This window comes from Cimex lectularius, unplaced genomic scaffold, assembly GCF_000648675.2.
Source record: "Cimex lectularius strain Harlan isolate CLEC.00 unplaced genomic scaffold, Clec_2.1 scaffold162, whole genome shotgun sequence".
Classification (NCBI taxonomy): Eukaryota; Metazoa; Arthropoda; class Insecta; order Hemiptera; family Cimicidae; genus Cimex; species Cimex lectularius.
Window position 1 is genome coordinate 433,342 of NW_019393086.1, and position 27,059 is coordinate 460,400.

The window sequence follows — 27,059 nt, forward strand, 5'->3', positions numbered from 1 at the left end:
AAAGATAAATAAATATAGATAGATAAATATACTAGGTCAACCGTCCGCGTGGGTAGCTTTAATCTGTATGCCTCTTTCTATCTATTAGATAATGAGTTAGTCATTGGGACAATCATGATCCTTGGTGGTTGAGGATTCTCGGCGACATATGAAGTGGCCACAGGGAGCTGTTCGTGAAGTTATACTTCATTTTGCTTATTAAATCCATTATATTTAGTAGTCTATTGACCAAATTACTTCTTTCAATTAATTATTGAAGTCACAATAGCTCAAGTGGTCGAGCAGCAGCATATTTAGCCGAAGGTCGTGGGTTCAAATCCCACTCGTGGCACTAGCTTTTTCATTTCAACCAAAACCTTACATAAAAAGATTAATTAATTGAACGAAGTAATTTGGTCAATAGACCAGTAATATAATTGGTAAAAATTATTATGTAAATTCAACTTAACAGTTTATGGATCATCTGTGCACTCAAATTTTTTACATAAGAACATGGAAGAGACATTCATGCAATTGGCTCATCCCTTGTCAATACCTCGGGGAGACCAATCAATTTTGAATCAGTTGGGAAGGATGATTATATCAAAAACCAGCTTTTGATCATTTTTTTCCTCTTTTTATTCAGTATAAATATTAAAATATTGTATAAATTTTAAGAAAGAAATCACATATAAAATGACAACATGCACACATACACAAAAATAAGTAGAAAAGTTTAGTGTTCAGTCAGTTTAGAAATGGAACATTATTTAAGCACTTTTGGTTTTGGAGTTTTTTTTTTGCTTGTTTCAATCTATTATCATCATAGTTTCAACAACATACGGGGCAATTTACATACATGACAAAAACTAATTGAGACCACACTTTTCTTTTTTCTTTGTCTTTTGTTTAAAAAGCAAACTGTACTATACTTAAAAAATTAACGAGAGAAGGGGTAAAGGTGCGTGTGTTTAGTATTATTTTTAGTATAAATTTATTATGCAATGCACCAAATGAAAGACACCAAAATAAAAGTTAAAGAAAAGGAATGAATCCACTTCTGAGCATTTCTGCCTTCTTTTGAGTAATAAAGGTCATTGGTAACTGAAAATGGCACTAAAGATGGTTCAGTTTAATATCGATATATAAAATATTTATTATAATAAATTAAGTATTGAGTATATTTAGCTGAATACTGTTTTCATACTTTTTACCTTTTATAATATATTAATATCAAGCAATATGTTATTTAATATTATATGAGAGCGATTATAGAACTAAAACTAAATTAATTTTCTTTTCCCTTCAATAATTAATTACTTAAAAACTATATTCATAATAATACATTCAAAATATATACACAAAGAAATCACCGGGTGAACACACTAGACAATAAAAATATTTATTTAAAAAAATGATCCAATTTACCATTTCAATCCATGACTAGATAAAGATTACAGATAATTCAATTAAAATATTGTCATATTTCACAATTAAAAATAATATTACTTGATAATAATCAACAATCAACACCATGCTAATAACTGCATGTAAACTTTTATTTTTTTCTTTTGTCATTTTGGCAGAGGTGTTAAATTTTAATACAAAAAACATAAAACAAAAGGAATGTGCTTTTTTATAAATTTGTTTCACTTTTCATATAAAGAACTGTGTGACATCTTTTAAATTTTATTAATTGGCAATTTGAGAGAAAATAAAAACTGCCTGCCATCCAATGTATGCAGTGCTTTACGGTTAACTCAATGTACAACAAGAAATAAAAAATTCTCAAAATATTGATCTTCATAACGGGTAAGGTTTTCTTAAATGCAGATAAATAAAAAAATAAATATTTCCTTTAACAAAAGATTGTTGTTTTTATTTATTGATTGATTTTATTTTTAATGGGGTTCACAACATCAGAGGATCAATCCAAGGAGTGCTGGTGTTTTTGAAAAAATAAATGGTTTAAAATAGAGAATTTTATAATTTGTATAACACAAATCCACCTTTTCATTTTGTATTCTGTCATCAACTGTACATGTGGATGATGAACTTATGGCAATGTCAGGTTTGCAGCGTATTTTACAAATTACAATAAAAAATTGAACAAATTATAAAACAAAGTCGAGGTCGGGAGTAAATATTTACCTTTCCCCTCAGATATGAATTATTGCGTTACATTAATATTTTACGATCAGCATGAAAATTTCATGTTTACCGAAGTTGTAAAAGTGCATCTACTATAAAATATCTATTATAAATCATTTCATTAGTGAATACAATTTAATATTACACACAAATATTGAGCCTTGACTATCTTAACTACATTTTTACCGATTTTTTTTTTAAGTTTTAACTTTAAAAAGTATTTTTCTAGACTTTATATTTTTTAATTATTTAGCTTTTTTTAATGAAAATTTCTAAACTGTAAAAATTCTGCTCGTTCAAATTCCGAAGTCACACAGTTCTTTTTGTATATTCTCTCTTAGTCGCTAATTTGTCTTTTTTTTCTTGAGATTCACCTTTTCCCTTTAAAGTGTAAACATGCCGATCAGACTAAGTTTTATTATAAAGCAGAAAAACAAATCAAAAAAATACTCTCAGTCTTATAATTTTTGGTTGACAAAAATCCTATTAAAAAATCCTGAGAGAGAAAGAGAAAGAGAGCTTATTTTACGTTGTATTTTTATCTAGTGAATGAATTGCCGTGCGATATAAATAACAAGTTCTTTTTGCTTACGTCTCAGCGTTTTAGTATAAATATAATTATGTTGCAAAGTACATTCCAAGGGGGTAAATTTTTTTCTGTATTCTTCTCCTTAAAAAATGCATTTCTATGCTCTAACAACCTACATATTCCTTCTTTAAAAATGTTTCATTCATTCTGGGGAGAAGAAAAAAAGGAAAAACAATATTATTATAAAACATCGAAATTTTCATTTATGTTGTTAATATAAAAATAATAGTTACCCATTCTACTTCGTCAACACCTTCCATTTTATCCTGCTCTAACTTCATATTTATCTCTACACGGCTACTGACAGATTTTTGAATCTAGAACAAAACAAAAGTGAACAGTTTTAAAATTTTAAACTGAAAAATTAAAAAAAAAAACCTGTTCTTGTTTGTGTTTGACTGAAGGATCGGCCCACGGCATACGCCCTGTCATGACATTGCTCGCTTTTGACTCTTTGTTATTTGGCAAACTGTGAACATTTGCTGGAGTCCCTTGTGCTTCTGACACTAAAATAAACATAATACAACGTTTTGTTCTGCTGTGGAGTTCATCATGACTTACAGCTGTCCATGTTAGGAGGCTTCAAACTGATCCTCAGCTGCTGTATGTTGCCGCCATTGATCCACTCTTCACTCGTCATGGTCGGCTCCCAAGTAACTTTTGAATCAGGGAATAAGTCGTCTTGGAAAAGATCACTCTTTAAAAAAAAAAATTAATATATATTTTTTATTACGATTAATTATACATTTTATTTAAGGTTTTGGTTGAGATAAAAAGCTAGTGTCATAAGCAGTATTCAAACCCACGACCTTCAGCTACAATCGTGACAAGTGGTTAGAGCAGCGGTGTATTAAGTTGAAGGTTGTGGGTTCAAATCCCACTTGTGACACAAGCTTTTTCATCACAACCAAGACATTTGATAAAAAGTATAATTAATTAAAAAAATTAATACAGTCAATATTAATAAGGTTTTTAAGTTGAGATAAAAAAGTCAGTGTCACGAGCGGGATTCGAACCCACGACGTTCAGCTGATACGGCGCTACTCTACCACTTGAGCTATCGTGACTTCGATCCACAGGGACACCAACTCCCCATCTCAACCCCACCTTTTGAATTTTCCCTCCTTTTTGCCCGAGTAGATCGAAGTCACGATAGCTCAAGTGGTAGAGCAGCGGCGTATTAAGCCGAAGGTCGTGGATTCGAATCCCGCTCGTGACACTGACTTTTTTATCTCCACTTAAAAACCTTAATTAATTAAATATATATTAATATAAATTAGACCAATTAATAAATATAAATATAGATATTAATTGGTCAAGCGGACCATGAAAAATTGTGAATTTAATAATTAATACAGTCAATTATGGATTTTTTTATTATGTTAAACAGTGCCAGAACAATTTAGTTGTCTTTGTAAATTTTGCATAGAGTGGAGAAGTAATCCATTGATTACTCTTTTATCACAACACTATTCATTTTCCTCACTAGGGAGGAAATCACTAGGCCATTTTGGCATCTTAAAAGGATTGTCTGAGTGTTTGGGTTGAAAGGTTTTGGATTGGTTGACTGAGTTTACATGTGTCTGTTCTGCAATTGATGCTGCGTTTATCTCGGGTGATGTAAACCATTTCTAAAAAGTCACGTTTATATTTGTTTTGTTCTGTGTGTAATATTTTTGGATTGTTGAAGTCGAAATTGTGTTGGTGTTCAAAATGGTGGGTAGCTAGTACAGTAGGATTTTGCTTGGGTTTTTTTGCAATCATAGATATGTTGCTTTACTCTCTTGTATACTTACTCCATATATTGGGATGTAAGACCGATGTAAGTTGCTGGACAGTTTAAACAGTTGATCTTGTAGATTACGTCAGATTTATTTGTTATTGGTGTGGGATCTTAAATTTTGGAAAAAAGTGTTTGAATTTTTTATAATTTTTAAAAGCTATTTTAAAGTTATCGGACGAGAGAAATGTGTTTAATTTATGTGACAGGCCGTGAATGAATAGCATGAAAATGTATGTTGGTTTGTTTGTATTTGATAGATTTGATGTAGTATTATTAGTAATAGTGGATGATGTTAGTGTTGAGTTGTAGTTGTTGATTATTCTGTTAATTGTGTGTTTAGGGTAGAGATTGTTATGGAGGATCTGTTTATATATCTTTATGTTCTTGTGGTGAAATGATTCATGGCTTAGGGCAATCATTCTGTGAAGTAACCATTTGGCTGTGTTTATGTATGAAGAGGATGGTGAGATTTAAAGTTGAGGTAGCGATCTGTGTTTCTTGGTTTTTGGTACCAATCTGTGATTAATGTGCCATCTGGTTGTTTTATACGAGTGTATCTACAAAGTGTATTGCTTTGTTGTTTTCAACTTCCTTCCCCACCCCTACAAAATCCAATAAACATAAAACAGCAACATCTTACTGGCACTCTCAACACGACACGCAAGAATGGCACAATTACACAGAAAACAAACACTTTGAGTGAGCAGAAATACTTTGATTGAATATAAAAAATATATTTTGCATTGTATAAAATCACTTTTATCCACATCCTACATGTATTTGTTAAATTTAAACAATGTTTGTAAATCCCAGGCCCTGAAGATGATCTCAATAAAGATCGAAACTTTGGCACAATAAAGGCAATTTTTTCTGAAACCTACATCACACCACCGCATCTCAAGATTTCTGAACAATCAATATACATTTTATTTGGTTTATTGCAAATTCTGTATTTTTTGACTTGCCTGAGTTAACTCATGCTAATAATTTAACGTTTTTGAGATGCCAATTTGGCACATAAATAAAAGCTAATTTTAAAAAATGTGAAAGAACTAAATTTATGTCTTAAAGTATATAAATCAGACATAAAAAAATGGATGATTTTTGGAACATTAGAAACAAACTTGTAAGGCAAGGGGTTAATTATTATTCTCTTACCTTAATCCTAGGTACAGTGAAAGAAAGAGGTTCGATAGTTGTATTTGTCAATCTTAAAGCTTTGGCGAATTCTACAGATGTTACATCACAACAGTTCTTTGGCAAAAATGAAAGCCCCTGATGAAGCGAGCTGCATCTATGATGGCTCAACGCGTTCAAATAAGGCGCCTCGGCACAAACTTGAAAAGCGTAGATCGTCGAATCACCCTGAGATAAAGTTTCAGATTAACAAAGGACAGAGGAGATAAAGCATGTCAAGACTTACCCTCCCTGTAAGGAAAAGGGTGGAGCTGTCTTCATCATAAAAAGGTATGAGAATAGCCGGAGAAACATCAAGTCCGACTGTAGTCAAAGGGTTATCCAAGTTATCACTTTTAAAGACCATAATTTGCCTCTCTGATACCCTTAATAAACATAAGATATTTATCATGAAAATACTACACTGCTCATAAAAAATAAAACCGACCAACTGGTTTTTGCACAAAAAAAAGGCCAACATTGGAAATGCATATTTCTTCAGCTTTTAAGTCACAGACTAAGCCTCATTTTATAGAAAATTTTACGCTGAACAAGATGGCTTCTTAAATGTTTGCCTAACTTCAGCCATTCATCAGTAAATCCAAAATTTTGAGAACATGTTAATTTTTTCACTTTTTACGAAAACTTCAAATTGAGCTGTGAAGCCAGAAAATCATCCTGGAGCAGCGCCCTATTAATTGATAGGAAAATTTAATAAGCTTTCAATTGGTCACCTTCCACTTTGCCTGATTTCTCAACCGTTTTCGAGTTATTCACAATTTTTGGGCACAAAATGTGGTTTTCTAATGCTCAAAACTCTCCTGATTTTCAGAATGCATAAATTTTGAACTGTCATATTTTCGCAAACTTTATGCTCCAAAACTTTTGTTCCAAGGACTTTTTCAAAAAAGTTAACAAACAACATGAAAAGTGAACTGATGATATGTCGTTCCTATTGATTGTTCTACTTATGAAAGATTACTGTGGTTGTCGTTTCATTATTGCTTCGTCAAAATAGACTTAAAGAAAATAGGTCTTGACAGATTACACATTTACTTTGACCTTTTGGGATGCGAAATGCTTCTACTGTCAATAGCCACTTGTTTACCTCATCACGGAAATTCAACTTTTCCTTCCCATTTCACAGTTGTGGCAGTTTGGCTTCAAATAACGCATTGAAACAATAGGTTTATCAATGATAAAATCAAAAGTGATATGTTTTTTTCCACGAGCAGGAAAAAACGACATTTTGTGCCCAAAAAATGCAAATAATTCAAAAACAGTTAAGAAATCAGGCAATCTGGAAGGTGACCAATTGAAAGATTATCAAATTTTCCTATCCATTGCTATAGGTTGTATCCATAGCACAGCTCAATTTGAAGTTTTCGTAAAAAGTGCAAAAATTAACATGTTCCCGAATTTTTAATTTACTTATGAATGATTGAAGCTATGAAAACATTTTAAAAAGCCTATCGCGTCTTTACAGACCCTCAGGCATCATCGGCTGAAGGCCCCCTCCCAACAATGGAAGGACTCGGTAGCTCTCTTCAGTTCGAGACGCTGAAAGAGGTAGACCTTTATGGCACATCTAGATTGAACAGAAAATCATTCCTTTTTTTTTCCTTGTGGTTTATGTCACTATTTTTCAAGTAAGTTTTTTTTCGTGTTGAAGCGTGTGAAATTCATTTTTTGGGTATACTCTTCCTTTGGTTTTTTTTTTTATTTTTTTTTAATGCCATTAAAGGGGTGAGCTTTTTCCTTATTTGGTTTATGTCACTATTTTTCAAGTAAGTTTTTTTTCGTGTTGAAGCGTGTGAAATTCATTTTTTGGGTATACTCTTCCTTTGGTTTTTTCAGTTTTTTTATTTTTTATTTTATTTTTTTTTTTTTTAATGCCATTAAAGGGGTGAGCTTTTTCCTTATTTGGTTTATGTCACTATTTTTCAAGTAAGTTTTTTTTCGTGTTGAAGCGTGTGAAATTCATTTTTTGGGTATACTCTTCCTTTGGTTTTTTTCATTGGTTATTTTTTTTTTAATGCCATTACAGGGGTGAGCTTTTTCCTCATTTGGTTTATGTCACTATTTTTCAAGTGTTTTTGTTTTCGTGTTGAAGCGTGTGAAATTCATTTTTTGGGTAAACTCTTCCTTTCTTTTTAAAAAAGATGGTTCCTACTCACATTAAGTAATATACATACAATATACACTTAATGTGAGTAGGAACCATCTTTTTTAAAAAGGATTGAACTCCACACTCACCCCATCATTTATAATTTCTACTCTTCCTTTGGTTCTTTCATTGATTTTTTTTTTTTTTTTTTTTTTTTTTTAATACCATTACAGGGGTGAGCTTTTTACTTATTTGGTTTATGTTACTATTTTTCAAGTGTTTTTTTTTTCGTGTTGAAGCATGTGAAATTCATTTTTTGGGTATACTCTTCCTTTGGTTTTTTCATTGGTTATTTGATTTACCTGAACTATTGCATCATTATGCACATTTTCTTTGATTGAATTGGGTTGGAGACGATTGGAAGCAGACCTTCTCATAGGCCATTTTGTTCAATGTAAAATTTCAAAAAAAAAAAAAAAAATGGGACATATTGCAGGTCTGTGACTGGCAAATGTGCATTTTCAAAGTTATCTATTTTTCATGCAACAACCAGGTGGGGTTTTTTAATTATTTTATTTATTTTTTAATGCGTGGTGTTTAGTGACCATAAGCCAATGATTATTTGGAGATCATGAGGTGCGGTCTGGGGTGACGTAGGTTTTAGAAAAACATTTTCTTTATCGTCCCAACGTTACAATGCAATCATGCCAATGTGTCATTCTTGTCTGTCGTGTTGGGCGCTCTCAACACAACAGACAAGAATGGCACATCTACACGGAAAACAAACACTTTGAGCCCTGAAGATGATCTCAATAAAGATCGAAATGTTGGCACGATAAAGAAAATGTTTTTCTAAAACCTACGTCACGCCAGACTGCATCTCACGATCTCCAAATAATTATTTTATTTATTTATTTTATTTTTTTTTTTGGAAGGTAGTGTATTTTTATTTAGCTAAGATTCATTTATTTAATAATTCTAGAGGCAATAATTTCAGTTTGCCAGACTTTATAGTTCTTAACGAAAAAATCTGATCTCTGACAAAAATAGAATATAATAAGAGACAGATAAAGGGAAATGAAATATTGTATACTATATACTAAAACATTAAATATAATTAAAATATAAATTTACTTGTCAAATCCCATGACAGCTATAAATTGACCTTCCACAGCCCAAACAAGTCTTGCGCCTCGAGTGCCCCCTGGTCCTTTTCCTTGTCTGATCGGATCAGGGCTAACCCTCGGCTCATATACAGAAAGTACAGACCCTCTTGACGCCGCAGCAATGTATTTTCCACATCCTGACCATGCCACGGCAACAATCTAAAAACAAAACAAAAAATTGAAAATAATTATACGGTGATATTTTAAAAATATGAAAAGCATACTTGATCGTCAGCATTAAGGGTCACGGCCAATTCTAAAGTTGAAAGATTCCAGATTTTGATGGTCATGTCGTACGAAGTTGTTACGAGTATGTCGGTAGCCAAAGGGTGGTATTTGAGGCAGTAGATTTTCTCAGTATGTGCCTGTAATACTGATTCAGGTGTGTTTGTCACTTCGGTCAGACCTCCTTCTGGAATGACCCAGATTTTAACAGTGCCGTCGTCACATCCAACAGCGACCCTGTGTGTGTTGAAAGGATCCCAGGCGAAATCCATAATCGTGTTGGCATTGACGAGTGTCGGGGTGACACCGTCTGGCAACTTGCCGGGGCGGTTGAGTTCAAAAACGGCCAATTTACCACCCGGTCCGCCAAGAGGTACTGCCACACGATCCTTATTGCCTGGAAAAAAAAATAAAACGAATTAAAAATTTCAAATAGATTCGGATAGAGAGAAAAAAAAACTTGAGACTTACAATGAAAACCATCGCATTCTCCTGATATCTGTCTGCTGACATTCCGTACATTGTCAATATGAAGTGACTTATGGGCAGGTGTACCCTTGAGATGTCTATATTTTGAAACCCGACCTGAAAAACACAAGTTAATGGATACTACCAAAAAAAAAAAAAAAAAAATTAATATTACCAAAAACAGTAGAGGTCCGTTTTGGTGCATTTGCTGCGGCATTGGACTTCTGCACAGGTTTCTGACTAGACTCGTCTTCTTTTATCTCCTTAATCGATCCAGAAGTCTTAGAATGCTAAATTTATAGACAATTGATTAAAAATGAGAATATTTTTTCAGGTTAATAAAAGGATCACCTTTAAAGAATCCCTTCTTCTTAACGGAGCAGGAGAGACATTAGCTGGCTCTTGCATAGACAAAGATCTCGCTTCGTACATTTTCCTACGTTCTGCGATGCTAGCTCTGACGCCGCCTCTGCCCAAATCGCCCCCGCCTTCTTCCGGATCATCTGGAGATGGTGTACTGCTAACGATCCCATCTTCCTAATATGTTGAAAAATACAAATAAAAAATCATGCGAGAGTAAAACGAAATTGCTCTCGGTGTGACAAACCTCATCGTTGTTTTCATTTGGGTCTGGCTGTGTTTCAAGGCATTTTTCGCCATTCCCGTTAACGCCGTTGGCGTTTGTGTTAACTACATCAGGAAGGGTGGAAACGTTTGTATCGTTGTCGAGGGCCATTTGTCCAACCTTTTCGGTGACATCGTCGCTTTCGTTGAATTTCGGGGGCGTAAAGGGTTTTGGTCCAAGTCTTGGCTACAACCAATATTTAAAACTTGTAACACAAAGCTTTTGAAGCTTAGTTGAAGAGAGCAACAATTTCTTTGTAATAATATTAAAAATTTACATAAAATATAAGCACATCAAAACATGCTAAGTTACTACCTAAATAATAAATAAATATTTAAATTTAAAAACAATGCTATAATAAAATATATATATCAACTACTAGACAAACTTAATTAATTAAATTTACATAATATTCTACAATAAAAACTTGAAGCTGAGATAATATTTGTAATAAATAATAATTATTAAATTTCTTTATGCATGTTTTTCAAGTGTCAAACAAACAACATGAAAACTACTATTTAGAATAAATAGCATCAATGAACACTGTTTATCTATGTGAATTATATTTGATTAAATACGAATGTAAAAAAAACTTTCAGGTGTGTTTGTATTCCTGTTTGATAGTCGTAATAAAATAAGAAAAATGACACTCCTATAATCTTTTATTCCCCCTTTCCCCTTGGGGAAGAAATAGTGAGGCCATTTGGTGCTTAGAGGTCTTGGAGGAATATTGGACAAGGAGATCCAGGGTTTTATTGAGATGTCTGTATAAAATTGTTTAGGTTTTGAGGACAATGGCAATTGTAGGTTGGAGGTCGGGTAGTAATGATGGATATGAATTAGGAAGCTTTGGCAATGGTTTGAAGTTATTTGGACTAGAGTGATGGATTCTTCGGAAGTCTGAGCACTTAGATGATCCTATAATTCGATTCCGCACAAATAGGAGGCTTGGGCAATAGTTAGAAAGATTACTGTGTTGATTCTTTGGAGGTTAGAATGCTTAGTTGGACCCCACAGTTCAACTCTGAAAGTCTAGAGAGCTTGGCCAATGGTTAAAAAGATTTTAGACTGTAGTGACTAATTCTTTGGAGGTTAGAAAGTTTAGTTGAAACCCACAGTTCAATTCTGAAAGTCTAGAAAGCTGGCCAATGGTTAAAAAGATTTTAGACTGGAGTGACTGATTCTTTGGAGGTTAGAACGGTTAGAACAATGGGAAAGGAAAATTTTGAGGAAAATCCTGTGTTAATATTTCCAAAAGCTGGATTACACCCCAACAAGGCAATATTTATTTGGTGAAATTGGAAGGGGGTGTTTATTTCGAGCTTCTTCCAGCCAATCAAACTGTTAATTCTAGTGTATACAGCACATTATTGGAGCGAATTAAAGTCAACAATTGACCAAAAATTACAAGCATTGACCAAATGCAAGAAGATTTTTCACCAGGATAACTCTCGCCCTCATGTGTCCTTGCAGACACACCAGAAATAATTGGAGCCTCTGAATTTACTATTCAGATTTTCAGTTATTCCTGGTTCTGCAAAATAATTCTTGTGACAAAAAACTGTTCTCCATTTGCGTACTGCAAACACACCGAGGAGTTAATCGCTCAAAAACCAATGAGTTCTGGAACGGCAAAATTTCTAAATAACAGGGAGGATGGCAACAAGTAGTAGAATAAAACAGATATGTTTTTGATTAAATGTACGAATACGTGAAATTATAATTGAATTTACCATTCAACAATGCTATGGACTTATTTTATGACCCGATATAATTTAAGGTTTTTATAGTAAAAAATATATATTATATAAAAACTAACAGTCCATAAATTGTCAAGTGTGCAAAAAGCAGAAATCAGAAAAGAATTGTCATAAGCTTGTGCTTTTGTTATGCATTTCATTTCTTTTAATTAGTTTAAATTCCCAAGTATTTCTGCCTGTTCGACGATTGTTTGGTAAGAAGAGCAGGTTTTGTTCAACACTTGCTGGAAAGCAATGCCATTTCAGCTGTCATATTCGTTTGTACATATATCAGCTCGTTCACTTCAAAATCGTGCCAGAGACATTTTAAGGTTAGAATGACTTGTTTACTCGTAAATAATTAATCCTAATTTTTTTTTGCAATTTATGGTAAAATGGCTAGCCAAATACCAGAAGAGGTACATACCCGGAATCATATGCTTTTTGAGTTTCACAAGAGTAGTTGGTTGCTACCAAAAACATTTGTGATGTTTAGAAATTATAAATGATGGGGTGAGTGTGGAGTTCTATCCTTTTTTAAAAAGATGGTTCCCACTCACATTGTTTTTTTTTTTTTTTTTTAATAAATTGTTTTCTTCTTTATTTAGTACCATGTTTGTTAAGTTTATAACCCTTGGGTAAAANAATTTGCCTCAGCCCAATCTGTATATTTTTCTAGTCCTTGTTAATAAGGGCATGCTATTTTAATCTTTAGTCGATAATTAGTCGTTATTTTATATGACTTATTGCTCGATGTTAAAGCAATTGGCGCAAACTTGCTTACGATCGCCTATAAAACAATTAAATTAAAAATTCCTGGCTGAAGCAAATACTTTTAATTTCGGACTCATTGTTAGACAATTACCATTCACTATATAGACTCATTTTTGCCTGGCGAAAATCACATCACTTGAAGTTATTAAGGGTAGCATATCCCGGTTCAAATCCTGGAATTCTCTTGCGGAGAGGTATAATGTGGCTCGGTTCTCTTTGGATAATTCTGCAGCGTGGTCTGAAATGTTTTACAATCTTCTTCATATTACGATGGCTCGTCATCGGGAGAGTTGTAATTCTCGTGCCGTGGATTCAAATATATTCAAACTGTACAAGGAGTTGAATCATTCCCTAACTCCTTGCAATGTTTTTTTCTGCTCCAGCAAATTATGCTCCGTTCTCTTTTTTTTTTTTTTTTTTTTTTTTTTTTTTTAATAAATTGTTTTCTTCTTTATTTAGTACCATGTTTGTTAAGTTTATAACCCTTGGGTAACAACAAACTTAACGTGAGTAGGAACGATCTTTTTTAAAAAGGGTTTGCGATGTTTATCCATGTGCATTTAACATTTGTAAATGCCAATGGTTGTTTTCTTTGTTCAAATCCGGTAATTTTGATCTTTTCAACTCATATCGATCCAGAAGACCAACAACTTTAGACAATGACATGTTAAGGGCAGAAAATGGAAGCAAATCCATGTCAGACAATTGAGGAACTGTCAAACACTCTTAACCAACTTTGGTTGACCATCCAAGAACATTTGCAGCAAATTGGTAAAGGAAATTGACCAGGCATTTGCTACAGCGGCAAATTATAGAAATGTTTTTTGATCGCTTGATCACTGGAGGTGAACAATGGGTCCTCTAAGATAATGCCAAAATGCCGAAGGCTAGGCAGGCTGCAAATGAATCAGGAAAAGTACAGCTAAGCTAGGATTACACCCAAAAACACGCAATTTTTAGTGTTCGGTGGCATATTCACAGGGCGATTAATTTTGAAGCGCTGAAACCTGGACAAACTGTGAATGCAGACCTGTACAGTGAATAATTAGATCGAGTAAATCAATCGTTAATTGAAAAGTGCAGCGTTTGTCAACAGAAAAGGTGTTATTTTACAACAAGATAATGCAAGATCACACTGCACAAGACGAACCCTAGAAAAAATTAATGAATTGGGGTAGGAGGTGCCTCACCCTCCATACTCGCCTGATATTGTGCAATCTGAATTTAATCCAATCGCTACATTTTCTTGAAAAAATTTGAAAATTTGGATGATATCCAAAATACCATCTCTAGATATTTTGCTCAGAAACCAATTGATTTTTATCGATCTAATATTGAAAATTGATACAGAGGATGGCAAAAGGTTGTTGATAACGAGGGTAATTATATCTTTGATTAAAAATAAAAACTGAAAAATTTATCTGTTTGAATTTAATGTAATAAAACAGCATTACTTTCCGGTCCCTCCAATATTATTTATCATTTTAAACCAAATATAATTATTAATAACTATCTTTTAAATATCTAAAAAAATAATTGAAAGCGCTGAAAAGTTGGGAAACATGAAATTCAATTCAAATTAAATAAATAAAATAAAATAAAATTTAAAAACATCCAATGTAATACTTTTCTCTTTGGTGTGACTGTAAAACATGCAGTACTCTCAAACAAACGACAAAACATTTCAAACGTGCAGAAAAAAAGATTTTTGACAAGACAATAAGAAAACGCATGGCGGCAACACCAAACTCGGATAGGCCAAACAGTGCTCGTACACACTTTCTAACCTTATATCCACCAGAGATGTTAATCGAACGGATAAAGCCTGCCTGCGGAGTGGGGTTTTGTGCAGTTTGGATCGAGTTGGTCCGAGGTCGGGCGACCGGTTTCGGTACATTTTCATCGCTGACTTCCGATATCGAACCAGTCCTTGACACGCGGGGCAACGGTTTCGGAGGCATGACCACTTCGTTGTTCCCATTCTGTATCTTAACGTTGTCTTCTTCTTTCTTTATCTCCGCCGAATTTCTCTTGTTCTTTATTTCATTTGCTTCATTGTTATCCTTCTCGAACAAACATCTCGTATTGGAGATGTTGCTGCGGAAAGGTTTCGGCTGTGGGTCAAGAGGTTTTGTCACGTTGATTTTGGCTGCTGATTTTGCCACATTATCTTCTATCTCTTGACACATTTTAGCTAAACTTCCCCGATGCACTTGCTATGAAAAATAATTAGAAAAAGACACAATTTTTTATGTTTTCGATTTACTACTAGTTTGTAAATCTTTTTTTTTTTTCTTTAAAACATAGGTTACATAAATTCTAAAACTACACATGTATCTGTACACATTTATGTACATAAAAAGGGTTCAAACTGAGTACAAAACATAACCAAACTGATAGGGTCTTACTGAAGAATCTTACCTTCACTTGTTTGTCCGCTGGATTTAAACTGATCTTCGGAACAGGCACATCCATCCCTTGGAACCACTGAGTTGGATAAACTTTACTCTCACACCCAGCAGTATTCGGGAAAAGTTCAGAATGGAAATCTCTATAAGACTGTAACATAAAAAAAAAATACAAATTAGAACTTATTGATGAGTTTTTTTACAATAATTTGAAGAGAAAAAACTTTAATGCATACTTTTCTTGGTACTTGATACATTATTGGGATGACTGAGCTGGAAGTAAGCTGAAGTACTCTGTTCACTTCGGCTTGCATTACGCTTAAAGCACGTTTTGGCACTAAACAAGCACCTTTAGTCTGCTCCCCGGTATGTCTTATGCCCTCTACCAAGAACGGTTCTCTAAAAAAATATATATGAAAGAAAATTAATATGCTGAATTAGAAATGGAAAAACGAAGGAACTCACCTATCGGTAACTTCAAGATAAGATATGGTAGTATCTCCTTTACCAGCGAGGAATAGCATCGAAGTATCCGGATCAAACAACGGAATTAAAATTCTGTAAATAATTTATGAAAATTTTAAATTACAATTAATATTAATATGTCAAAACTTAAAAAAAAAATTACCCAGTTGAACTATCGAGGACCAAAGTTTTCTCAGTAGTCTTGAAATTTCTCAAGTCGCGGATATAAACCTCTCGCTGTCTCGCCTGTTAATTAATTCAAGATGAGATAACTGATAACGATGATGAAAAGAAAAAATTATTTTACCGAATTGAACCCAGTCGTTAGTATTCGGTTCGTATCACCAAGCCATACGACTCGGGAATCTTTAATACTCTGGTGGCTGTCTGTCGAATGGGTGATTTTGTCCGCTCTGGGATCGACTACACATACGGTCTTTTCCTTTGTATGGAATGTAATATTGGTCCCATCGCCCTTCCACGAAATACTCTGAATCAATCCATGATCACCTGTCAAGCCTAAAAATCAACAGGATTCTATTAAAGTCTTAAAATGCCAATTCAATTATTTTCTTTAAAATAAACAATTATAAACGAAAGTCATCAGACAAAGAGTGATAAATCAAATGATTTATTTTTTCACATAAATTGTTGACCAATTATTACTCAGCGCTGCAATCACAAAAGGATAAGAACTTCATGACTAACCATGCTGATATCACGTATTGACTTATTTTTGTCCCGACACAATATTTTACTTACTATATAGCTCCTTCTCAGAAGTGATGTCCCAAAGAGTAAGAGTTGAATACGATGCAGTTGTGAGGAGGCAATCGACGGTCGGATGCCATTTAACACACTCGACTCTACGCTGTCTGTGCGAAAAGGTCATTTCTGCATTGGAAAGATTTTCCTCGAGTCCTTTCTCAGGAATATGCCAGACTTTCACCTTAAATGTTATCCTTGGTCAAATTTAATTATATTTAAAAAATCTAACAGATTTGAAATAAAACAATATAGTTAATTTATAATAATTTTACGGAGAAATGAACGCATCTCCTGAGTGCATTGACCTTTAGGTGAAAAATCAATATTACGACTGGACACACATGACCTATTCACTTACTAGGCAGTCTTGAGAGCCTGTTGCCAATAAGCCGTCGTGAAAATTTGAAAAATCCATGTCCGTGACGGTGTCGCTGTGAGCATGGAGCAGTGGCATGATTTTGCTCTTTCTTCCACAGTCATCGATAGGCAAAACAGCAAGGCTAGAACCTAAAGGAGTAATTTTGATTTAAAGATCAAACTGAAATAACTTTTTAAAAAAATGTATCAAATATACCGATGTGGTCGACATTGAAAGCCATGAAAGCAGCAGATGCTGCGATATTGTTCCCGTAAGTCTGGTACGAACCGACGCATATGTCGCGGACACATGCTTCCGGCTTCGGCACAATTGGTGCTGCATTTTTAAATTTGGATGCCTTGAATCTCCAAGCCATAGTTTCTAGAAAACTATAAAAGAAACCAAACAAAAAAATTTAATTTTAATTTATGATGATACAATGAATTTATTTTTATAGTAATATGACAAACAATATAAGTCGACATCAAACTTAACAACACCTTTAAAAATCAAGTTTTCCTAATTTTAATCAGTATGTGAATTAGTGTGAGTGTATGATGGCAGGGGATTGATGAATTTGTGAATGAGCATATTTGAATGTGAATGTGGTAGTGAATGTAAAGTAATGAGTGTTTGTGTAGCAGTAAGTGAAAGGGCAAATGAATGTGAAATACATTAATTATTGATTGAGTGTGATTGTTTAAATGTGGATGAGAAATCTGAAAGTGAATGATGTACGGGTATGTCAAAGAGCAATTGAAAGGGCAATAAAACAGTTACTGAATGAGAGTGAATATTTGAAGATGAATAGAATGTGATAGGAAGGATGTGTCAATGAGTGTTTGTGAATGAAAATGTGAAAAACCAAGTGAATGGCAAAATGCAATGGATATTTATTGAGTGAGTGTGAATGAGCAATGTGATTGTGAGTGTGTGTGTGTGTGTGTGTGTGTGTGTGTATGATTGTTTATGTATCAATACATGAAAGGGAAATTCATTAGTTGGTGAGAGAATGTGAATGTTAAATGTGAATGGGGAATATGATGTTAATGAGTGTGAATGCGCAATTGTGCATGCTGCATGCTCATAATTGAATGAGAACTGCATAATTATTAGTGTAATGTGGAATGTGATAATGAGGGTGTTTGGACATAGAAGAAGAAGAAGAAGAAGAAAAATAACTTTATTCTGGTACTGGTGTCCCCTAAGAATAATTTACATGAACTAAATAAAGGAAGTTCCTTCTATAAAGTTAAAAGTAAACAAAAAAAAGATCTTGGCACAATGTATACCAATAAGGAAGGACAGAAGAAAAAATTACGAAAATATTAAATAAAAATAACAAATGTTAACGTGAGGTCTCTGCTTGGAGGGAGATGAGGTGATTATACAAGTGGGATTTAAAGGAGGAAAAGGAGGCAGCGAATACAAAGGGGAAGGGAGTTCCAGAGTTTAGGGGCTCCGATCAGAAAGGATCTTTCGAAGGTATGGGTTGTATGTTGCAGAAGGATAAGGTCGAATGGGGATGGCGGGTCTTACGAGTGAGATGTGAGGAGTTGAATTGGAGGGATTGGATGATGTAAGGAGGACGACGAGTGTGGATGGACTGGAAAAGAAAGCAACCTAGGAAATACTATGCACGGAAGGAGGGGAATAGCCAGGAAAGTTGGGAATACAACCCCGCCACCCGGGATCCCCGTGGGGTGCGTACACAAATCTTACGCAACAATTCATAATACGCTCAATCGCGCGTTCTCCCCCTCCGAGACCACGGTATGCCACACAGCTATAATCGAAGAAGGGAAGTATAAGGGAAGACACAAGGAGTTTGCGGGTGGAGAAAGGTAACAGAAGCCAGGACCGACGAAACAGGCTGAGGGAGGCAATGGAATGGCGGGAAATTTGGGAAATGTGAGAATGCCAGGAAAGGTTTTGGTCAAAGACTACTCCTAGGTTTTTAACCAAAGAGCAGAAGGGGGATGGTTATTTAGCATGAGAGGTGGGATGCTGGGGAGGGAATTGAGGAGTTGCCTGGACCCAATAATTATGGCGGTGGATTTGGACAGATTGAGGACTAGGGAATTTTTATGGGCCCATTCGTTGATGGAGTTTAGGTCTTTTTGGATCTTGAGAGTGGCCGAGTGAAGATCGGAAGGGTGGAAGGATATGTATATTTGGGAGTCATCGGCATATAGGTGATAGTTGCAGGACTGGATGGAGTCGGGCAGATCATTGATATAAATGGAAAAAAAGGATAGGAGAGATGCTAGAGCCTTGGGGCATCCCAGATTTTAGAGGGAGGAAGGAGGAGGTAAGGCCATTGGGAAGGGAGACAGCTTCATGGCGATTGGTAAGGTAGGAGTGGAACCAACGGATGGTGCAGGCGGAGAAGGAAAAAGATTCGAGTTTAGAGAGGAGAGAAGAGTGAGGGACAGAATCGAAGGCTTTAGAAAAATCAAGAAGGACAAGTATAGTAACTTTCCGTTGGTCCATTGCTAACTGGTAATTTTTAATTAGTGCTGATTGGGTGGAATAACCTTGGCGGAAGCCAGATTGGAGGGGGTTGAGAAGATGGGACTGTTCAAGGTGCCTGGAGACTTGGACTAATCTTTCTAGGGGCTTGGACAGGTTTGAGAGGATGGAGATGGGACGGTAGTCTGTAGGGGAGGATGGGTTGGGGGTTTTATTGGCAGGGTGGACAAGAGCTTTTTGCCAGGATGTCGGAAAAACAGAGTTTTGGAGTGAGTAGTTATAGATGTGAAGTAGAACAGGTAGTAATATTGGGAGGCAGAGTTTAGGAAATGGATAGGGATGCCATCAACTCCAATGGCATTGGAGTGGGATTTGGTTATGGCCTCGAGGACTTCGGCTGGGGTTAGATAGGAAAAATAGAAGTTAGACGAACTGAATGAGGGTCCAGAGGGAGTGGGTATGGGGACAGGCATTGATGAAGAAGAGTTAGGGGAGACAAAGTGGGAGTTTAATTCTTCAGGGGAGACAGGAAAGGAAGATGGTGAGTTGGGTGGGCGACATATGCCAATGTTACGAAGGAGCTTCCATTTTGCTCTAGGATCGGGAGTGGTGGACAGTACCTCTTGGTAATAAAGGGCTTTGGCCCTACGGATATAGGATTGGGACATATGTTTGTGTATGAGGATTTGAAGGAGCAAACATCTGGGAAATGTATTATTTATCGAGTGTGTGTGACGTTTAGAAGATCAATAGGGAAAGTGACAGTGAGCGTGTGAATGAGTATGTGAAAGAGCACATGAGTGTGCAATTCATTAGTTATTAGTGAGTGTATGTGAAAGAGCTCGTGAGTGTGGAATTCATTAGTTATTAGTGAGTGTATGTGAAAGAGCTCGTGAGTGTGCAATTCATTAGTTATTAAGTGAGTGTATGTGAAAGAGCTCGTGAGTGTGCAATTCATTAGTTATTAAGTGAGTGTATGTGAAAGAGCTCGTGAGTGTGCAATTCATTAGTTATTGAGTGAGTGTATGTGAAGAGTGTGAAGCGAGTCTCTTGAGCCTAAGGAGATAATTTCATTTCAAATTAATGTTTTTAAAAGAAGGAAGTCTGTCATAGCGAAATAAGTTTAAATCAAAATAATCTAACCTCAAAAATGTTATTCATTAAAATTAATACAAAAAAGTAAAATTCACATGTAGAAAAAGCATGACAAAGATTACACAGTCGATCATGCAATTAGTGAATCAGTCAGAAAGGTCTCTGACTAAGTCATTTAAAATAGCACACATGATGCAGAATGTTGAACCTAATTGGTATAATCAACAACATGAACAGAATGAGAAAATAAATTCCAAAATTGAAAACCAAAATGACAATCAACAGTAAAAATTTATTAAATTTGATAAAAAGTGATGTCCAACTTTTCCCTCTAAGCACTTAGCATCACTGTTGGGTGTTATATTATTTTACAATACTATTTTTTTTTAATGTTATTCTCAATGTGCCAGGATTTGAACCAAGAACTGATATTGTGGAAAATATTAGTCAGACGACCTAACTGCATGGCCACCGCAGTACCCTTTCCATTCTAAATCACTAAGTAATAAGAGGTTAATTAATTTTCATCATATCACCTATTAAAGTCATTTAGCCCAATCATTACCCCCAAGAGATAATTGTTAACTTTTAAAACAAAAGCTGATTTAAAAGGTTTAAATTCATTAAAGTTCTGGTTCGTTAAATTGGTTCTTTCTAATTATAAACGATGCTATATGAAATTTTTATGAGTTATGAAAAACTCAATTATGAGATTGCTCGAAAGCCGACCATCAAACTGCAAAGGCATCAATCAAGAAAACACCCTACAATAGATTGGAAAAACATTTTTTTAATAGCAGAATGCTTCTTCAACGTATTATTTAAAATTTTATTATATGAATGCTTAAAATTTATGCTTTTAGTAATGAAGAAAAATAAAGACAAATATAAAAAAAGAATGCCTATTTAAATTTATATTAAAAATGAAACTGAATTATCATTTTCTCATTTTACAAGATAATACATTAGAATGATTACATCCAAGGGCATCAATTCCTTTTATTTGTCCTTGGCCAGGCGGATAATAACGACAAACTCATTTCAGATAGTCAATAGCGGCTATAACAGAACTATTTGTGCTAATTGGTTCAACACATGGTACAAACATGTAAATAACAAAACTGTTCCTAACACGATTAAAAATTGTTAATTTAATAATAATTAAGTTTTGAATGAATAAATGAAGATTGACATGGCCCAGATATACTTGTTGTCAATCAAATTGTTTATTTTAGATTTTTCACCACCCTATTTTTAAAAATATAGGTCCTTCAGTTAAAAAAAAATTAATAAAATAATTTAAAAAACAAGCACAAAAACGAATGTCATAGTTTTTACAAATTTGAATTTTGGTCGATATTTTCTAAAGAACTGGTACTAACGCAAAACAAAAAACTATAAATCTGAAATAAATTAATGTTTTATGATATGACAGAAAGCATAACATTGACCTATTGTAATAAAGTACAAGCAGACAAGGTGATACAGAATACGAACATGAGTGTGATAGTGAGATAACATGTCATAAATTGAGTTAAAGAATTTGATAAGAGTGAATTAACAATTGTGATAGAATGAGTGAGTTATTGAGAGTGATAGTAATGAATGTGATAGAGGGAATGAAAACTGAGTTAAGGAGTATGGTAGAGGGTTAGAGTCTGTTAATGTGTGTGATAGAGAGAGCGAACAAGTAAGTTAATGAGTGAATTAAGGAGTGTAATGGAGGGAGTGAAGAAGTGAATTAACAAGTGGGATAGTTAATCAATGAGTGTGATAGGGGGAGTGAACAGGTTTGATAGAGTGAGTTAAGGAGTGTGATAGAGTGAATTAACGAGTGTAATAATAATAGAGCACGTGAAGAAGTGAGTTAACGAGTGAAATAGAGTAAACAGATTTGAAAGTGAGTTAACGAGTGTGATGGAGAGGATTAGCGAGTGTAACAGTGAGGAAGGTATGAATGAATAGCAATTAAGCACTGTGATAGAGGGTGTGAACAAGTGAGTTAATGAGTGGTAGAGTGAATTAACGAGTGTGATAATGAGGAAGATGTCACAGAATTAGTTAATGAGTGATACAGTGAACTGTTGAGTGATAGAATGAGTTGAAGAGTGTGGTAGAGAGTACTAACAAGAATAATAGAGCACGTGAAGAAGTGAGTTAACGAGTGAGATAGAGTAAACAGATTTGAAAGTCAGTTAATGAGTGTGATGGAGAAGATTAGCGAGTGTAATAGTGAGGAAGGTATGAACGAATAGTAACTAAGCAGTGTGATAGAGGGCGTGAACAAGTGAGTTCATGAGTGGTAGAGTGAATTAACGAGTGTAATAGAGTGAAGAAGTCAGTTAACAAGTATGCATAGTCAGCCAATGAGGGTGTTAGAGGGAGTGGACAGGTTTGATAGAGTGAGTGAAGAAGTGTGATAGGGGTGTGAACAAGTGAATTAACGAGTGTGATAGGGGGCGTCGGTGGCCGCAACGGTTTAGGCTTTGACACGGCGCTCATCACTGTAAGGTAAAGGTCCCGGGTTCGAATCCAACGGCCCTGCATTCGAACCCGACATAGTTACAAATGTTTTTTTTTCCCAAAAACACCGGACCCCCGAGGGTTGCGAACCCTCGTAGGAAAAAAAAGTGATAGAGAGAGTTGTGAGAGTCAAAGAGTGTGATAGAGCGAGTGAACTTGTTTGTTAACAAATTCGATTGAGTGTGTTAAGGGGACCCAGGCGGGTAGTATTTACAGGGTTGGAGGAAGGTGGGAATGGACAAACCATCAGAACGTTTTTTCACAGAAACTACTGAACATTTTCAATGAAATTTGATACGCGTGTTTCTTCATTATGAAACTCAAAAGTTTACCACGAGCTTTTTTGAAACTTTTGGTCTGAAAAAATCTACAGCAAGAAGACTATTGCAGCTATCACAGAAATATTGATAGACCTTTTATATTACCGCTTAAAAAAATTCGAAACCCGTATCTTAAGCGGGTTGGCAGATTTTGTCCCTTTTATGTCAAAATCCTCTACTTTCAGGGTGGCTGTTTTTTTACCGTTTCAAAATTCTTATTATTTTTAATGTTAGATGTTTTTCAGATTTGTTTCAGTTTGAATAAATTTATTACGCTTTTCCAACTGTGTCGTACACAGTGACGTTTCATAATTATTTCAGAAGAACTGGAAGAACTTTCGGAACAACCATTTCAGAAGACTTTTAAGAACATCTTTGGCTTCTTCTTGAGCGACGATCGTCTCGAACTGCCAAAATTGCAAAGGGGTTCACAAATTCTAAAAAAATAGAATATCCGGAAAAGGGCACAAATAAATTATAATATATAATATATATCCCTCTTCTTCTTGGAAATTTTTCTTCAAGTTTATATTTATAAATTTATAATTTCTTAAACGAAAAATTTCCAAGAAGAAGAGGGATATATTATAATTTATTTGTGTCCTTTTCCGGATATTCTATTTTTTTAGAATTTGTGTATAATTTTTCTTCAAGTTATATATAAGTAGCAGATCAAGTTTATATTACAACAACTCAAACATTGTACATACTTATATTAAAATCATGTCAAAGGTGTTAACTAGTTGATAATTCATTTCCCAAGCGTATACCAGCAAATACTAAGTTGGCAAAAGCCAAGTTTTTGAAACTAACTTCTTGTGTTCCAATTTTAAAGATCAAATTATCCGGAAAAGATCATCGAATTTTTTGAGCCAATAAAAAGATTGACTCGCAAACTTGGACATTGGGTTTGATAAGTAAACAAGTTTGGTAGTGAATTAACGAGTGTGATAAGACTAGGGAACCGGTTAGATAGAGTAAGTTAATGAGTGTGATAGAGTCAGTGAATTAATGAATTAGGATCGAGCAAATAAACCATTGAATTAACGAGTGTGAGTGAGACAATAGATGAAATAGAGCGACTGAACCAATTTGATGTAGTAAATTAACGAGTTTGATTGAGTAAATTAACGAGTGTGATAGAGCGAGTAAACAAATGAATGAACGAGTAAATTAACTAGTTGAATTTTGAAAATTAACAAGAATGTTAGAATGAACCTGTTTGATAGAATCAATTAACGAGTGTGATAGATTTAAACTTGTTTGATATAGTAAATTAACGAGTTTGATTGAGTAAATTAACGAGTGTGATAAACTAGTAAACTTGTTTGATATAGTGAATTAACGAATTTGATTGAGTAAATTAACGAGTGTGATAGAGCGAGTGAACAAATGAATGAACGAGTAAGCTCATTTTGAATGAACCAGTAAATTAACGAGTGTGATAAACTAGTAAATTTGTTTGATATAGTAAATTAACGAGTTTGATTGAGTAAATTAACGAGTGTGATAGAGCGAGTAAACAAATGAATGAACGAGTAAATTAACTAGTTGAATTTTGAAAATTAACAAGAGTGTTAGAATGAACCTGTTTGATAGAATAAATTAACGAGTGTGATAGAGCGAGTAAACAAATGAATGAACGAGTAAATTAACTAGATGAATTTTGAAAATTAACAAGAGTGTTAGAATGAACCTGTTTGATAGAATAAATTAACGAGTGTGATAGACTAGTAAACTTGTTTGATATAGTAAATTAACGAATTTGATTGAGTAAATTAACGAGTGTGATAGAGCGAGTGAACAAATGAATGAACGAGTAAGCTCATTTTGAATGAACGAGTAAATTAAAGAGTGTGATAAACTAGTAAACTTGTTTGATATAGTAAATTAACGAGTTTGAGTAAATTAACGAGTGTGATAGAGCGAGTGAACACGAATTAATGAGTTTGATTGAGCGAGTAAACGAATGTGATAGAGCGAGTGAACAAATGAATGAACTAGTTGAATTTTGAAAATTAACAAGAGTGTTAGTATGAACCTGTTTGATTGAAAAAATTAACGAGTGTGTTAGATTAGTAAACTTGTTTGATATAGTAAATTAACGAGTTTGATTGAATAAATTAACGAGTGTGATAGATGAGTGAACAATTGAATTAACGAGTGTGACAGTGAGACAATGGGTGAAATTGAGCTATTGAACCAGTTTGATAGAATAAATTAACGAGTTCGATAGAGCAAGTGAACAAGTGATTCAATAAGTTTTAAAGAGTGATTTAACGAGTGTGATAGACTAAGTTGACAAGTTGGATTGAGTAAATTAACGAGTGTGACAGAGCGAGTGAACACAAATTAATGAGTTTGATTGAGCGAATAAACGAATGTGATACAGCGAGTGAACAACTGAATTAACGAGTGTGACAATGAAACAATGGGTGAAATTGAGCTATTGAACCAGTTTGATAGAATAAATTAACCGAATGAACAAGTGAATTAATAAGTTTTAAAGAGTGAATTAACGAGTGTGATAGACTAGAGAACGAGTTTGATAGAGTAAGTTAACGAGTGTGATAGGCGACTGAAGAAGGGAATTAGCGAGTGTGACAGTGATACAATAGATGAAACAGAGCTACTGAACCAGCCTGATGGAATAAATTGACGTGTTACATAAAACGAGAGAACAAGTGAATTAATGAGTGTGATTGAGCGAATGAAAGTGAACGAGTTTGATAATGAATTGTTTTTGATGTAATGGGTTAACCAGCGTGAAAATAGTGTGAGCGGACCAGTGAATGAATCTGAATGAACGACAGAACGAGTGTGCGGTTGAATGGCTGTGATTAATTGCATTGCAGTGAATGACGGAATGGGTGTGACAGGGAAGATTGAAGTAAAAAAAAACTGTTTTCGACCAGTTCGTATAATCTTTAGCAAAACCAAAATATGAATTAGCCATTGAATAAGGAATGAATGATGGAGAGTTGAATCATCATATTATCAATTTAAAAAAATATCGATCTGAAATGTTTTGTTTTGAGATATTTATCAGTAGAGGTGATAGATTTGATTGGAAATAAAAGTTAAATGGGTGGGAGTGAATGTCTGGCTAAGCGAACAAGCTTTGGGAGAGCATATGTTAAATTATTTGTTTAAAAAAATGTAAATATTGTGTTTATTTATTTTTTTTTTTTGTTAGAAACCTTCTTAAAACGAATAAATGTAGATGTGAATAGGGATGATACTCACGGATGTAGTCGAAACTGTTTTGAAAAAGATTAAAACCCTCGTCCGAGGTGGAAAAGTCCCATAAAAAAAGGGGAGTCTCACCGACGGGAAAACCCGCACCCTTCGGCGTTTCTCCAAGGGGGAGGAAGTCCGAATCCCACCCCCGTGATCGGGATCGGGAGTCGAAAAAAGAAGAAATTCCCGTGGAAACGGAGAGCCGGCGGCGTCGAAACGGGACAAAACGGGCCCCGGGCTGCCTCGAAACGTTTGAGCCGATCGAAAAAAGCGACTCCTCGTCTGTCGTATCTTCGCCGTGAGCTTTTAAGCCGCTGAGACGAGCCGCAAGACGCGATTTTGCCGTTCTGTCACCGGCTCCAGCTTTCAAGATGGCCGACTCGGAACAAACAACACAACACTCCCTCTACACAGCCTACCACTACCTCAACCTCTACTGTCCTCCGGCCTCCGCCCCGCTCCGACGTCTCACTGGAAATCCGCCCCAGCCACCCTTTTCCATTTATTTATTTTTTCTTTCCCGGAAAAATTCACAAATCCATTTCCAAATTCCAACCACTTTCGACAAAGATTTTTCACACGAATACAATTTTATTTTTATTACAATTGTATCTGCCTTAATTAT

At 34.7% G+C, this 27,059-nt stretch overlaps 1 protein-coding gene across 2 annotated transcripts; it reads right to left on the reverse strand.

Annotated features, from left to right (window-relative positions):
* Window positions 1–771: 771 nt before the first annotated feature.
* Window positions 772–27,045, reverse strand: LOC106666148 (coronin-7). 2 transcript variants are annotated; one of them, XM_024229882.1, is made up of 22 exons: window positions 26,441–27,045; window positions 17,001–17,173; window positions 16,785–16,933; window positions 16,421–16,607; window positions 15,966–16,177; window positions 15,822–15,904; window positions 15,659–15,751; window positions 15,430–15,592; window positions 15,207–15,344; window positions 14,573–15,001; window positions 10,252–10,455; window positions 9,996–10,181; window positions 9,820–9,934; window positions 9,648–9,761; window positions 9,176–9,573; window positions 8,920–9,110; window positions 5,926–6,064; window positions 5,661–5,867; window positions 3,281–3,416; window positions 3,098–3,225; window positions 2,953–3,036; window positions 772–2,866 (listed from the first exon to the last, which is right to left on the reverse strand). In XM_024229882.1, the coding sequence occupies exons 2-22, from the start codon at window positions 17,158–17,160 to the stop codon at window positions 2,858–2,860; spliced, it is 3,525 nt and encodes a 1,174-aa protein (XP_024085650.1). In that variant the 5' UTR covers window positions 17,161–17,173; window positions 26,441–27,045; the 3' UTR covers window positions 772–2,857. The 2 variants fall into 2 exon arrangements, with proteins under 2 accessions (XP_024085650.1, XP_014248589.1); XM_014393103.2 differs by lacking the exon at window positions 14,573–15,001.
* Between the last annotated feature and the right edge of the window lie 14 nt (window positions 27,046–27,059).